We start from the raw sequence: 15,063 nt of genomic DNA on the forward strand, positions 1-15,063 counted from the left end.
AACCCGGGTGTTATTTTAGATTCCCATCTTACCCTGGAAAAACAAATCTCATCTGTTGTAAAAAACTGTTTACATTAATTAAGAATAATTTCCAAACTCAAGTCTGTCCTTTCATAAAATGATCTGGAAAAATCCTCCATGCCTTCATAACCTCCCATCTAGACTATTATTCTCTCTACTTTGGTCTCCCTCTGACTCTGGTGCCACGGCTTCAGATGGTCCAAATGCAGCGAAACGTCAGCACATTATACCTGTCCTAGCCTCATTGCACTGACTTCAGTTCAGTCGGATACATTTAAAATGCTAATTATTGTGTTTAAAGCTCTTCACGCCCTGGCCCCCAGCTACATAGCTGGCATCATTCATCCCCCATGTAGCCAACCGACATCAGAAATGCCGCCTTCATTTCAGTAATCAAATCCAGGCTCAAAACACGTCTTTTCACACTGGCCCTCCCTGTGTATTAATTATCTTACCCTATTATGTCTTTGATTAATTGTTTGTCTCAGTCTTACTCGTCTTAGTTTAAATCACTGATTTGTAAGTGTATTTTTGTATTTTGCTAATGTGCTATATATAGCACTTTGGGCAGTGCGAGCTGTGTTTTAAATGTGCTCTATAAATAAACTTGACTTACTTACTTATAAGGAATGCATGTATTCAGTGAATTGAGAACACTGACAGGGAAAATTAGACAGTATGGCCGATTATCACTGATTTCTGTAAAATTAGTCTAATTACAAGTAATGTAGTGCATAGAAAATACTGCAATGCATACGAGTAATGCATGTTGAAATGAAGCTAAGCCCATATCACAGAGTAACATAGCATGTCTTACCCTAAGACAGGCCCACAAGTAACCTGTGGGCCTTATTCACCCAGCAGCCATCTGTGAATAAGGCCCATAATCCTCAAGTAGCCATATAGGAAATAATACTAGCAACAGGGTCATGGAGGTTCTTTGACTCTGTAGACCAGCAATAACTAGACTTTGCACCATATACAACGACATGTAGGTGTACATCTGCATCCCCTCCAATGTGAACCTTCGGGGAAATTTGTAAAAGTAAATTAGGCACAAGGGTGATCAACGTAGCAAAGTGCTTCTGTCATTTTGTAATTGTTTAAATAATTCCATTAAAGGTGCTGTTGGAGGGTGCGCCAGGAAGAGGAGTGCAACCTAAAAAGATGTTGGTATTCCTGGAAGGGTGAGGTAATTTAAGGCCTTAAAGAGTTTAAGGCCTTACTAGACCTGATTGCATTCTCTTTTCGATCGTAATGTTTCATGTTCGGTTGCCGGCATTGAAAACTGATTTGCACATTGGAGCGAGGTTAAAGTTCCTTATTTTCTTCTAAGTGAGAATGGTTTAACTTTAACCCTTTAGCCTGTACTTTTCCACTTTTACTTTGGTAAATAAGTTGAATTCGTACTTCTAGCTTTACCAGGGTCTTTTTACACAAGTATAGGTACTTCTACTTGAGTAAAGAATGTGTGCACCTTTGCCACCACTGCTGAAAACTGTAGATGCGCTCACTTGATAACCATAATAAATCTGCTGGCACACATCGTGTGCATCCATGTTATTTTTTGTTATGTTATGTTGCTATGCCATGCATTGAGGACATTTCAGTTGGAATGCAGCACCAGCGCCTGACTGTTGACGGACAAATCAACAGTACACGTGCACCTCACCAGTCACTCTTTAACACTGCAGCAAAAAAACACTCAATGTGGCAGTTTATTTATTTATGTTTCTGTGGTTATAATTGCACCCTTATCACATTCCCTTGTTCCTTATCGTACAGTTTCATACAACATGAATATTATGATTAAGTTTAGGCATTGTGTTGGGTAAAAATGTGACACGCCTTGAAACACAAGTGTATAAAAGGAAGAAATACCAAGCATCCCATTTCAGTGCAGAGAAAGTGCGAAAGTTCTACACGTTCTCACTATTATCGTCTATCTACGTCGTTCTTGTTGCATTCTAAAAAGACAACTAAGGTAGACTACTCAAATAATAACGACCGAAGATGCAGAAGTACAGTGGTTCTTTGACCATTAATGGCAATCTCGGCTCCTCGACTTGGGACAAAACCAGCATTAAACTGGTGGGGACAGATGGGACGAGTGAACAGGCAAATCTCCGAAATAAAATCTTAGGAAAAGTCACAGTAAGTTCAACATTTATATTTGATGTTTCGGTATTAATATTTGAAAAATTTAATAAAAGCTCAATCAATGCAATTGGGCAATTAGTGGCTATATTCCACGATACTAATGGTCGTGAAATCTCATGCTAGTAAACATGTCACACTGTGTATCACACTTCTCTCTCCCATTCTTGGACATGGATTTACTTAAATGGTTGCGGTCATTGTTTTCTACGTAGAAATTGAGATGGACTGCCCAATGTCCATTGGCAAACTGGTACTGATTGAGCTGAAAAAAAAACAACGTCTTAAGCCAGAAGCCTGGTTCCCTGCCAAGGTGCAAGTCAAGTCGCCAAAAGGAGAGACCTTTCAGTTCCCCATCTATCGCTGGATCGACGACGATCAGGTTCATCTGTTCAGAGAGGGCACAGGTTGGAATTTCTTTATTGTTTTCTGTATTATGTTGCTTTAATGTATTTTATATTTTAATGTTTGCCAGATTAAATATAATCTTTATTTTATGTTTGTAATTCTCTTGTGTTACAGCTAAGCCAGGATTTGTACCAGAAACCCAACCGGAGATTGATAGATATAGCAGGAAGGATGAGTTGGATGAAAGAAGCGTACAGTATGAGTACGTTATACTTATATTCATAATGTGCATAATGACAAATACAAATTAATTTGCTATTTTCGGGAAATCAACCTTTAAAACATGTACCCTAAAAAAGAAACAGCTATTAGAAATGATGGAGATAGAAATATGACCCTTAACAAAGCAACAGGTCTAATTTTAATGACCAATTATCATTACCAATTTATTAACAATGGCTGCGTGTTGGTTTTATTACAACATTGGTCAAGCTTTGTTTATTCCCCTAAATATTTCCTAGCTGGAGCGTTGCAGAGGGGATTCCTGACTTTATGAAGGTGGAGCTGGATGCAAACGGTGTTGAGGATGTTGATTCTCTGCCTGATGAGGTCCGTTTCTCCTTCACCAAGAAAACTGTGCTCCTTTTTAACATTGGACGAGGGTAAAGCCTGTTTTATTTTTATTTTAAGTGTTTGTCTGAGATTAACAGAATTAAATCATATGGACTTGCGCTAGCCTATGTAAAATATATGATGCATTTTATGATTACAAATGTAGCATTACTAAGTAAAGGGTAGAAGAAAAAGTGTATATATATATTAATGAGGCCGTATGGGTGCATATGAGGCATAGATAAGCCTGCTAGTATGTATCCTTGTAAGTAATTTACTTACAAGGATACTTAGTATGTATCCTTGTAAGTAATGTACTGCAATACTGCATCTGTCTGTCTTGGACTTAATGTGGGTTGGTCAGTACGGAGTACTGACCAACAAAATACTTTGCATTTGTCACAGGCACAATGCATTTATTTTGACTAATTATATTGGTAACATGTCTTACTGAAGCCAGAAGAGACGGTTTGATTATCCAGCATCCCATTGTCCGTTAATACATGTTGTATCATGTTGAAACAAAAGTATTTGTGTTTTCCCTGTCCAGGATCACGGTGTTGACACTCCAAGGATATGTATGTTCTACAGAACAGTGGGAAAGCATTGACGAAATCAGCAAGGTCTTCAGCTGCAAACAAACTCCAATATCTGGTACAAATGTCTGAATGTCATGTTAATTGTTAATTTATTGTTAATACTTTAGGTATGACCGTCTAGGTAAGCCCTCCATTTTAGAAGGTGTAATTATGCCAAGAAGATAAAAAATATACTGATCTGAGGGGTAAATAAGTCAAACAGGATTTAGAAATGACACATTCGGTTTAATAGGAGTAAACACGTTCGAGGTCAAAGCGCACATCAAAGTCGCTCGATAAAAGCCACACTGCCAATAGAAAATCCACTGTTAACTCTATATTTAGGTTAAAAAACAACAACACAGAGCTGTTCCAGACATAATGGTTTTCAGCTGAAAAAAAATCTGTTGGGGTTTTCTTACCCTGTAAAGAATTAATTGTAATTATTAAATATCTTAAGGGGAACCATCACACTCAGCTACTCGTCAAATTGACTGATGTTGCAGAACGTGATTCTTTTCACGTTGGCTTCTGTTAATCCGTTCACTACATGTCGAACTGTAGAACATGTCCAGAAGAACTGGAAGGAGGATTCTCTTTTTGGCTACCAGTTTCTAAATGGTGTCAACCCAATGGTGATCCGTCGTTGTTCGGAGTTGCCTGAAAACCTTCAAGTCACCGATGCCACGGTGTTCCTCCGCGGTGGGAGGAGCCTAGCAGATGAGATGAAGGTGTGTGTGTCAACGGAATGTTGCTCTTTGAAGTATATAACATATCATATCCTGTCCTGTCCATATTTAACTACGCTATTGATGTCCAGGACAGGTCGTCAATAGCGTAGATAAATATATAAAAATAAATAAAAGCAATGACATTTAAAACATGATTTGAATTCTCACATGTTAACAGAGGGGCAACATATTCCTGTGTGACTACAAAGTCTTGGATGGATTGAAAGCCAACATGGTTAATGGCAAGCAGCAGTACCTGATGGCCCCACTCATCCTGCTCCACAAAACCCCTGAGGATCAGCTGCTGCCCATAGCTATCCAGGTAAGGGTTGATATTTACACTAAATCCCATCCCCAAATTATGGCTGATATATGGAAACTTTTAGAAACTCCTCATCTTGATAAAAGTGATTTCACTGGTGCTACTGAACCAGATTTTTATGCTTTGCCTTTTTCTGTAGTTGAAGCAGGAACCATCAGAGGACAACCCAATTTTTGTTCCTGCCGACTCAGAGTACGACTGGTTGTTGGCCAAGTTGTTTGTCAGAAGTGCAGATTTCCAGGATCACCAGCTTAACTCCCACTTGCTCCGCACTCATCTTCTGGCAGAAGTATTTTCTGTCGCCCTACTGCGTAAACTTCCCATGGTACATCCAGTGTTCAAGGTAAAAATATAAATTTTGAGTGAACACTATAATGAAAGGCAAGCACTCTGTCTGAGCTAGTCACAGCCCATTATAATAAATGTCAAAAGATGCACTACTGAGGTATTTTCATTCAGTCCTACAATACTTTCCTGAAGCGTTCCCTGAAATGCAATAGCATGTGTTTAACTTAAAGAGGGGAACTTGAGTTCCAACGGTACATCTTAACCTCTGTATTTGAAACATTATGAAACAAATATTTTTATATGGTTTACCTGAAAACTCAACATTTCTTCCACAATTTCTTAGATAGCTCCTGGTTCCCCACACTCGCTACTCCCTCCAGATCAACTTCCAAGGCCGGAAGCAGCTCTTAGGAGAAGGTGGATTTTTCCCAAAGGTATTGAGCGATAATAATGTTTGTCCGTGTGACCTCAATAAATGGAGCCTAGACAATATTTTATTTGCCGTTCATTCATGCATGTGTAAAGTATAGTGTAGTAGACCTTTTGATAGTCAATGTTGTCATTATTTCCATCCTGCTTTTGAGTGTAACACTGTGATTGCTTCCCAAGTTCACCGCTTCTGGCAAAGAGGGTGCAGATATAATCCTGCAACGAGCCACATCATCTATAACCTACACCTCGCTTTGCATTCGGGACGACATCAAGGAGAGAGGGCTGGAGTCTGTGCCCAACTTCTACTACAGAGACGATGGCTTCCAGATTTTGGACATCATCAACAGGTAATAGAAACACTTATAATAACTGTTGAACAACAGGCATGAACCTGTTAATAGAATGAATGCCGGCAACTACTTCTAAGCTACTAGTATCGGATTCCCTGATAGCACTGAACATTGCAGCTTTTCCAATGCATAATATTTGCCAAATATTTGTAATTATTGGTGGCTTCACAGTCAGCTTTTATGCAAAGAATTTTTTTTGATAAGCCATTACCTATGAGTCGAGGTCTATGTCAAGTCAGGATCCATTTATTTCAATATAAAATGTATTTTATTTTTTTCAAACGTGAACTACTTCACTGCACTTTTGCTTACTTTTGATATACGGCTGTTTTCTGTAGTTATGACACATGCCTGCACTTGCCTTAAACTGAAGTATTTTGTCAAACTAGATTGCTCTATTATCAACTCTAACTCATGGTAGGGGGATTAAAAGCTAGCTATGATTTTTGACAGATTCAAATATCAAGATGAAGCTCTACTATAGCCACTTCAAACCCTCCCACTTTTAAAAAGCAATGTCCCGCACCAACCTCTTTATGCAGCCACCTAGCAAACGACTTCCCAAAAATGCCACCTGACTTCTGTTGGATAGGGCCTTTCAGAATGCATGGGAAATTCATGGGCATTGTAACTACATTTCAAACAATTTTGCAGTTCTGGTTAGTTGCTTAACTGCCTTTCTTTGTTTAGTACTTGTGCAATCACAATTATGTGAAGTATAATATATTTGTGGAGCAAAAAAATAATGTTTATAAGTAGACCTGAGAATTGATGTTTACATTTTGAACGTGCTGTATCTGTTAATATTGATTTAATAATGTCTCAAACCAAGTTTAATGATATAATAGAGGGGTGGGAACCTAGATTGAATGAGGTTTGACTACTTCTTTCGTACAACTGTTTAGACGGAAGAAATCTCTCTTTGCATCACGATCTCACAATGGGTTTAAATATGCGTTTGGAATGTTGATACAGGTTTGTTGAGGGAGTTCTTGGCTACTACTACAAAGAAGACTCTGATGTCCAGCGGGACACAGAGCTACAGACCTGGGTTCTGGACATCTTCAAACACGGATTCAATTCACGGCCAGAATCTGGTGAGCTTTCACCGAAATATCCAGAAATATGTCATACATTATGATACACACACACACACACACACACACACACACACACACACACACATATATATATATATATATATATATACACTACACAGGAATGCCGAAAGGATTGCGCACTGTAGCTGAGCTGGTGAAATTCGTCTCCATGGTGATATTCACCACTTCTGCCCAGCATGCTGCAGTCAACAGTGGCCAGGTCTTGTTAATTAACGTTAATAACAACTTAATTCATCATAATGTGAAAACTGGAAATGTAACTCCAATTTATTGTCGAAATTCCGATATTAAAGGGGCAGTTCGGAATTGTGAACATAGGGCCTGATTCCCAAGTTAGCCTTAGTGTTCTTTATCATTGGAGACAGTTTAACACATTTCATTCAGTCCCTCTAGTTGCAGAATTTGCTCATGCTAGGCTAACGCATGGCAACGGGCAATACTAACCTGCTAATACCCACTCCACAGTACACCCGAGGCAAATCAACTATAACGCCAGACGGTCGATGTAAATGTCTCTGAATAATGTTAGAAATGAAACCAACCTTGCATTACATTGCATTTTGAGGGACTTGCTGTGTCTCAGCAGCAGTGTTATATTCCTGGTAGTAGGCTACTGCAGCGGCGGACTGATACCTAGGTTAAATTCCGCTGCTGCTGAGAAAGTAGCCCTCAAAATGCGATGATTTATGCGATGCGCGGTTAATTTTATTTCTAACATTATTCTATCAACGCAGATATTTACATCTATTGTCTGGCGTTGTAATTTATTTACCTCGGGTGTACTGTGGAGTGGGTAAGACTGTTTTATTAGCAGGCTAGCATTGCCCATTGCCGTGCGCTATCCTAGCACGAGCAAACTCTACAACTAGAAGGACTGAATGAAATGTCTTGAAAACTGTCTCCAATGATAAAGAACACCAAGGCTAACTTGGGAATCAGGCCCTATGTCCAAAATTCTAAACTTCCCCTTTAACCCCGAAATTCAAAATAATCTAAATAATTCTCACAGCATGCTGGCAATTCCCCCCCTTTCCAGTTTTCAGTTTCAGAATGAAAGGTTCTCAGAATGAAGGAAAGAGTCAGTTACCTCGTAAATCATTTTGTATTATTTTCGCATTCTATATCTGTATTTTCCTTTTTAGTTTGACTACGGCGGATGGATGCCCAACACTCCACCGACCCTACAGCGCCCCCCGCCGGCCATCAAGGGAACTGCAGATGAAAGATCTCTCCTGGATGCTCTCCCTGACATCAACGCCACCGTTCAAGGCGTGAATATCATGTGGGTGCTCAGCAAGACGCCCAGCGATTTTGTAAGTTCCCCTTGGTTTTTAGAGATTCCTTGAACTGTTAACCACACTATTATGCAAGTACATTCTGCAATATTAGCAGTCAATTGATTTCCCAGAGCTATAGAAGTACTTACAGTAGTATTTGAGTGAGACGTTTTCATTAGGCTAGGCTATGGTATATTCATGCAAAGCCTTTTCGTGATGCGTTCTGATGTACAAGCCCTATAGTAGGTCTGTATGAATTTACCATGTGTTTTATATTTAACATATGTGTCTTATCTAGTATTTATTTAATGTGTGTGTTCATCCCAGGTGCGACTGGGCCACTACCCCGGAGAGCATTTCTGCGAAAAACATCCCCAAGAGCAGATGGAGCTCTTTAAAAAAGAGCTTGAACAATTAAGTGTAAAGATTAAAAAAAGGAACAACGGTCTCAAAATCCCGTACACATTTCTGGACCCAGAGTTCGTGGAGAATAGCATAGCAATCTAGTCAGTTGTTTGAGCTAAAGGGGGCAGGATGGTCTAGCAGTGAGACAAGGGTTTTACTCCCAGCTAAAGGGTTTGGGTTCAAAACCTCATTTTCTGAAGGTCACCTGTGCAACACATTACGAATAATTAAGCATCTAAAATCGTAATCATATAATTCCTCAATTCCTTAATCAACTTAATTCACACACCAAAACGTATGTACTCACACGTCAATCATTCACAACATCATGAGCTCTATATCCTATATGCATTATTTTTGTTTGATTTGTGATTTGTTACCATGCCACTATATGGAAACATGTAGAGGCAATGCTTTTTAAAAATTACTCATAAACATATACAAATCAATATTCCTCTGAAATGCTTTGTTCATTTAAAAATGAAACATTTGACACACAGTAGCCTGTCATACATTTTAAACTATGTTGCTGAAGCTAATTGTGTAAATTCAAAACTCATAAATTGTGTTTGCTTCTTTATTTCTACTAATGTACCTTCATAATATCATATTGAACTTTTACCACGTTTTAAAACATAACTACATTTAGCACTAATAAACAACTTCTTAATCCTCCATCTCCATCCATTGTCCTCTTGTTTTTCCATAAAACATGCCAACAGTTTTGTTTTAATTTCCCTACAGTCCCTACACTACAACATAGGCCTTTACATGGGCCTTAAAATTGCAGAGACAGGTGAATGACAGGAACGTTAACCACCTTTCACTGTTAAACTGCAGTGTCTCTTACTTACTTCTGGGCTTTCAGTGAGTTTACGACAGTGGCGTTTCAGTGGCTTTACGACGCACGCGTGTGCTTCAGTGAACGGACGTCTTATCCTCACAGTATCTCGCTTGTATAATGTAATGTCTGCAATCTATAGATGATGATGAATCAAATCCATTACACCAGCTCATGGGGCTTGTACCACACAATAACTTTTGTAGTAAGGGGTCATCCACAAAGTATTCCAGGGCAAAACAGCCAGCAAGTCAGACCCAAATACACACACCACAGTAGCACAACAACATATCCCCTCAAACGCAGACCCACACAATGCTGTACTACAACCAAAGACGCCATCAACCAGCCAAAGAGGTGGGACTATGTGTTACAACTACTGCTGTCAATCGATTTAAATATTAAATAGCATTAATGTCATAGTTAACTCAAGATTACTAACTCACAATTAGTTATCATTCTGAGTCGTTGCCATGTTACGTCGTTAGTATTTTTATTTTACTTAGTAAATTTTGTGTAGGCAATCAAAAATACTGATGTAGCGTTGGCTCTTGTAAACCGTTTGAAGTTACCTGCATTGCTGGTGTAAATGCTCAGGGGCCGAATTCACAAAGCATTTTATCTTACCGCTAGGAGTGCTCCTAACTCGCGCTAAAACATTTTACGTAGGAGATTTTTCTTAAGTTATTCACAAAGCCGCTGAGACCTAAGGCTTACTCCCTGTCATATTTATAGTATGGTGAGTAAAGTTATCTTCTGTATGTGTTATATTGAATGTCGTATTAATTAATGTGCTCTGTTATAGTATTATATTTAATGTGCGTGCGTGCGTGCGTGCGTGCGTGCGTGCGTGCGTGCGTGCGTGCGTGCGTGCGTGCGTGCGTGCGTGCGTGCGTGCGTGCGTTATTACATGTATTTAACCTGTGTTCATCCCAACAGGTGCCCCTTGGCCACTACCCTGAAGAGTATTTCTCTGAAAGAGTTCCACACCAGCACATGCAGCTCTTTAAAGGGGAAGTTGAACTTTTAAGTTCAAAGATTGAAATCAGAAACTTGGGTCTGAAAATCCCGTACACGTTTCTGGACCCAGCGTTGCTGGAGAATAGTGTAGCAATCTGATAGCATGAGCTATGGGGGGAAGGAGGAGGCTCTGGTGGTCCTGAAGGTGGACTCCCAGCTGAAGGTTTGGGTTCAAACTCCATTGTCTACACGGTCTGCTGCCTACAATACAATATCAATTATTCAAAAAAAAAAAAAACATTAAAATCGTAATCATTTAATTCTCAAATCTTTAGAACTGGGAGAAGCAAAAACTGATAATATATGCAAGTGTTTGTTCCTCTGAAATTGTTGGTTCCTGACAAAAAAAAGTAACATTAACCATGTCTTACATTCTAAACACTCCATTGTGAACGCTTCTTTACTTCTGCTTATGTAGGCCTACCTCCTTCACAATTTTATATTTCACTACTCTGCATCACTTTGACATGCAAAACAATAACACATTCAACATTTCTTCAGCTGTTTTTTTTATAATTGTTCTCATGCTCATCCTACATGTCAAGAACATCCACAGGTGTCATGCCGAGTAAATGCCCTCGATATAAAGCGTGTCCCCGTTTGCGGGAGCACGCATGCATTAAGGGAAGAGGGAGCTACATTACTACGCTATGATCTCTTAATTATAAATTAGACACATTTGGTTTGTTTGATTCAACACCTATCAAGAAGGTTTTGCTTGAGATTATCAAAGTAACCCTTTGATCATCTCTCAAAAGCAATGCTTCTTCTATACGTGCGGTCGACCTTTGTATAATTAATTGCACTGAATTGAGAAAGTCTACGGGAAAAACAAATATATATATTTTTTTTTTCATTCCATATTTTGACAATGTTGGTCAAATTCTTCATCCTTTAATTGTAATTTAAGGATTTTGGTCAATTCAAATTCAGATTCGATACAGTAAAATCAAGATGCAATTACTCGCCTCAATTAAATTTACTTGACTCAAGTTTTACATTTAACTGAATGAAGCATTGTAAACAACATTTTGTTTCTTTAATCCACTACAAATGTAAGCCTACCTTAGGATATTGTTGTAAAGGATTCTGAATTCCACCTCCTCAAAGGGTAAATAATAAAAATGATCATGATAATAATGTATTGAATTAATATAGCCCTTTTCATTACTCAAAGCCATTGAGTGAATTTTCCAGGCTGGACATGCTTCTACCAAAATATGTAACCCCCTCTATAATGTACAGATGATGACCTACTGTGTTGAATTTTTTACTCTTCAAATCGTACCTGATAACCCTTTGGAGGCCCAATTGACCAATTTGAGGGGGTGGGAGACAGTAGAATGATGGCCAGGCTATCCTGCCTGATCGGGAACTTGTCCAAAGCATGCACAACACACTGACTGCACTGGGCAGCTCCTTCAGTCAGAGGCAGCCTCACCCACCAGGAACATGTTTCCTCTCTACAAAAAAAAGTTGAGATGTTAACAAAGCATCTTTATTATTATGACAATAACAAATGTAGATTTCAGAGAGGCCTACAAACATTTGTAGGAGGTTGAAATGCAGTCTGAAAGAATGTGTATCCCTATTAACGTTAGCTGGGAAAGAGGAAACCGCTCTCCATATTCAACAAGGTTCTTGGGTATGATGAAGGTTTAGAAGGTTGAAAATGCAGTCTGAAAGAATGTGTATCCACCTTTAACTTTGGCTAGGAAGGAGGAAACTCCGCCATATTCACCAGTTATGAGATAAGATGAAAATAAGAAAATATTCCTTGAATAAGGGTGCACTCACACTAGGCCATCTGGCCGTGGCCGTGGCCGTTTTCACACCTAACCATGCTCAAATCTGCCAGTGTGAGTGTGGCCAGTCTGGCCAGGCCAGGCCAAAATGGCCACTTGGGAGAGATGTGCTGCTACGGTACGGGCCGCTACGGTACAGATGCTAATGAGCCAACACGCGCACACGCACGGCTACGCAACCTGAGCTGGATGTAGTCCATGCGACGACCACGGACATAATAAAGGCGACGAGTCTTCTTTCCCATTAAACGGTAAACATCGCGTCAAGCGGTTCAACTGTTGGTGTGTTCTCTGTGTTGTTGTCCATTGTTTTTAAAACTCTGACTGGCGGCAGACTTTATTATGGTCCATGCAGCGGACGCTTGGTGATGACGTGTTACGACGTGATGACGTATGTACAAGAGCCTACCGCGGCCAGCCCGCGAGTTTATTTTTTGCAGGGTGGTAGCGGGAAGCTCGTGAATATTCATGAGGGAACTCATCCCTCATTGGTTGGGACTTGGCTCGCTGGGTCTTTATCAGAGGGCTTGTGAAAACAGAGGGCTTGTGAAAATCACGAACGCAAATAAATGAAACGTTGTTATAAATCAACACAAATCATTGTATCAATAGTGTGAAACATGTTATACAATAGTCGTTTTTAGACGAGTTAGCATTACGAGCTAACGTTTGTTTTGGCACTCACAGAAAGGTAGCTATAGAGTTGCCGTGTAGTAGGTGGATTGATAGGTGAAAATCAATATTAAAATTAATTTAGCCCTACGCGAAAATATTCTATGGATAGGCCTACAGATTTTATGGCCCTTCTTTCTATGATGTAATTGGTTGTGGGGTGTGGCAGAACCACTATGAACAAATATCAGAAATCATACGGTTTATTCTTATCCATCTACACCTAACCTCCAGCAGCTCCATCTCCTCAAAGTTGACATGTGTCTGGCAAATGTTGCAAGCTTTAATAAATCCTGCCATTATGCTCACTACTTCTAGAAACAGAACAGAATGGAATCTTAATGGAAATATCAAGACATGGATGGACAACAATTAGAAAAAAAAAACTTGGAAACAATCACCAGCTGCCGAAAGCACTGCGATGCGCTATACATAACGTTATAAAATATAATAAATAAAAAAAATGATTTACTACAGTAGCCCAGGCTGTGACACACAACAGTTTCACAGGGGCTTTTAGACGAGTGAGCTAACGTTTGTACTTACAGAAAGGTAGTATACGAGCCACATCCAATGGGTGTGCTCCGTGTGGTTTGACCCCCGGGTGACCTGGTTGACGCGCTGTGTTGATGTTTCCAGTAGCCTACTATGCAGCTACGTGAAGCAAAGATTGATCCGTGCGATCGTCTCCGATTTACAACCCGTTTATTTCCTCACCATGACACCAATTGCATGGGAATACGGAATACATTCATAGATCCTCAGTGACATAACAACAACTTTGTATTTCTTGCGGTCAAAAACCGTATGCCCTTCCGGGGTCAAACAACAGAGGTACCCCAAATGACGTCCCCTTAACACCTGTACCCGCAATACGGCAACACCACTCAGTGGTCAACACAGACATTACAACATAACTGAAAAACAGGAAAATGGCTCTTACAGGTAGCTATAGAGTTGCCGTATAGTAGGTGGGTATCATGTGTCACATTATTTCTAAAATGATTCGTGTTAATTTATAACAACGTTTAATTCATTTGCCGATGCGCTATACATAACGTTATAAAATATAATGAATACAAAAAGGATTTACTACAGTAGCCCCCGTGACACATAACAGTTTCACAGGGGCTTTTAGACGAGTGAGCTAACGTTTGTACTTACAGAAAGGTAGCTATAGAGTTGCCGTGTAGTAGGTGGGTATCATGTGTCAAATTATTCGTTTTTATAGCAACGTTTAATTCATTTGCGTTCGTGATTTTCACACAAGCCCTCTGACAAAGTCCCAGCGAGCCAAGTCCCAGCCAACAAGTCCCAGCCAATCAGGGATCAGTTCCCTCATGAATATTCACGAGCTTCCCGCTACCACCCTGCAAAAAAATAAATAAATTCGCGGCCAGGCCACGGCCAGATGGCCTAATGTGAGTGCACCCTAAGTCATCAACAGCGGGGAAATGTGCAGCATATCATCAGCAAAAGTGGAGAGCGCGATAGCACTACCCCAGTGGCGGACTCAGGGGGAGGGGGGCAGGGGGAGGGGGGGTGGGGCGACTGCCCCTCCGTGCCTCCTTGATTGATAAAGTGCCCCTCAAGATTGGCGAATACGAGAGAAAGTGCCTTATTGGCTGCCCTTTACATGTGAAATAAATTATTGGGTGCCCTCTGGTGCCCCTTCATGCAATAAATTATGAAGATGAGCCCTCTAGAACAAGAAAATTCAATAACGTGCCTCAATGAGTACCCTCTTAATGCCCTTACTGTGCCTCCATGGTTGAAAAAGTGCCCTCTAGAGTGGTGAATACGAGAGAAAGGGCCATACATGATGCATCATATCTTTTTGCACACTGGTTGGGCCCCATGTTGTGCAGAATGTGCCCTTTTTATTTTTCCGCCCCTGCCCTTCAAACAGTCTGAGTCCGCCACTGACTACCTTTTATTACTTTTTCCTTCCTTATATCAGCATTTATTTTAAATCTCCAGGACATAAATTCTAAAATAAGGGTTTAACTACCCTTTCATATGTGACGTATTAACCACATATGACCCACCAACAAGTGTCTTTTACAATATGTACACTGTGCAG

At 40.0% G+C, this 15,063-nt stretch overlaps 1 protein-coding gene and 1 long non-coding RNA gene across 2 annotated transcripts; one reads left to right on the plus strand and one right to left on the minus strand.

The window, feature by feature from the left end:
- Positions 1-1,909: 1,909 nt before the first annotated feature.
- On the plus strand, positions 1,910-10,779 carry LOC130376938 (polyunsaturated fatty acid lipoxygenase ALOX15B-like). Its single transcript, XM_056583874.1, has 13 exons — positions 1,910-2,585; positions 2,701-2,788; positions 3,048-3,188; positions 3,689-3,792; positions 4,281-4,447; positions 4,626-4,769; positions 4,909-5,112; positions 5,405-5,491; positions 5,667-5,836; positions 6,815-6,936; positions 7,059-7,159; positions 8,103-8,273; positions 10,423-10,779. The coding sequence occupies exons 1-13, from the start codon at positions 2,366-2,368 to the stop codon at positions 10,600-10,602; spliced, it is 1,899 nt and encodes a 632-aa protein (XP_056439849.1). The 5' UTR covers positions 1,910-2,365; the 3' UTR covers positions 10,603-10,779.
- Positions 3,014-14,358, minus strand: LOC130376939 (uncharacterized). The gene is made up of 3 exons (XR_008894105.1): positions 13,527-14,358; positions 11,792-11,966; positions 3,014-4,429 (listed from the first exon to the last, which is right to left on the minus strand). It is a non-coding gene; the product is annotated as an uncharacterized LOC130376939 (long non-coding RNA).
- Positions 14,359-15,063: the final 705 nt, after the last annotated feature.

This window comes from Gadus chalcogrammus, chromosome 23 (assembly GCF_026213295.1).
Source record: "Gadus chalcogrammus isolate NIFS_2021 chromosome 23, NIFS_Gcha_1.0, whole genome shotgun sequence".
Classification (NCBI taxonomy): Eukaryota; Metazoa; Chordata; class Actinopteri; order Gadiformes; family Gadidae; genus Gadus; species Gadus chalcogrammus.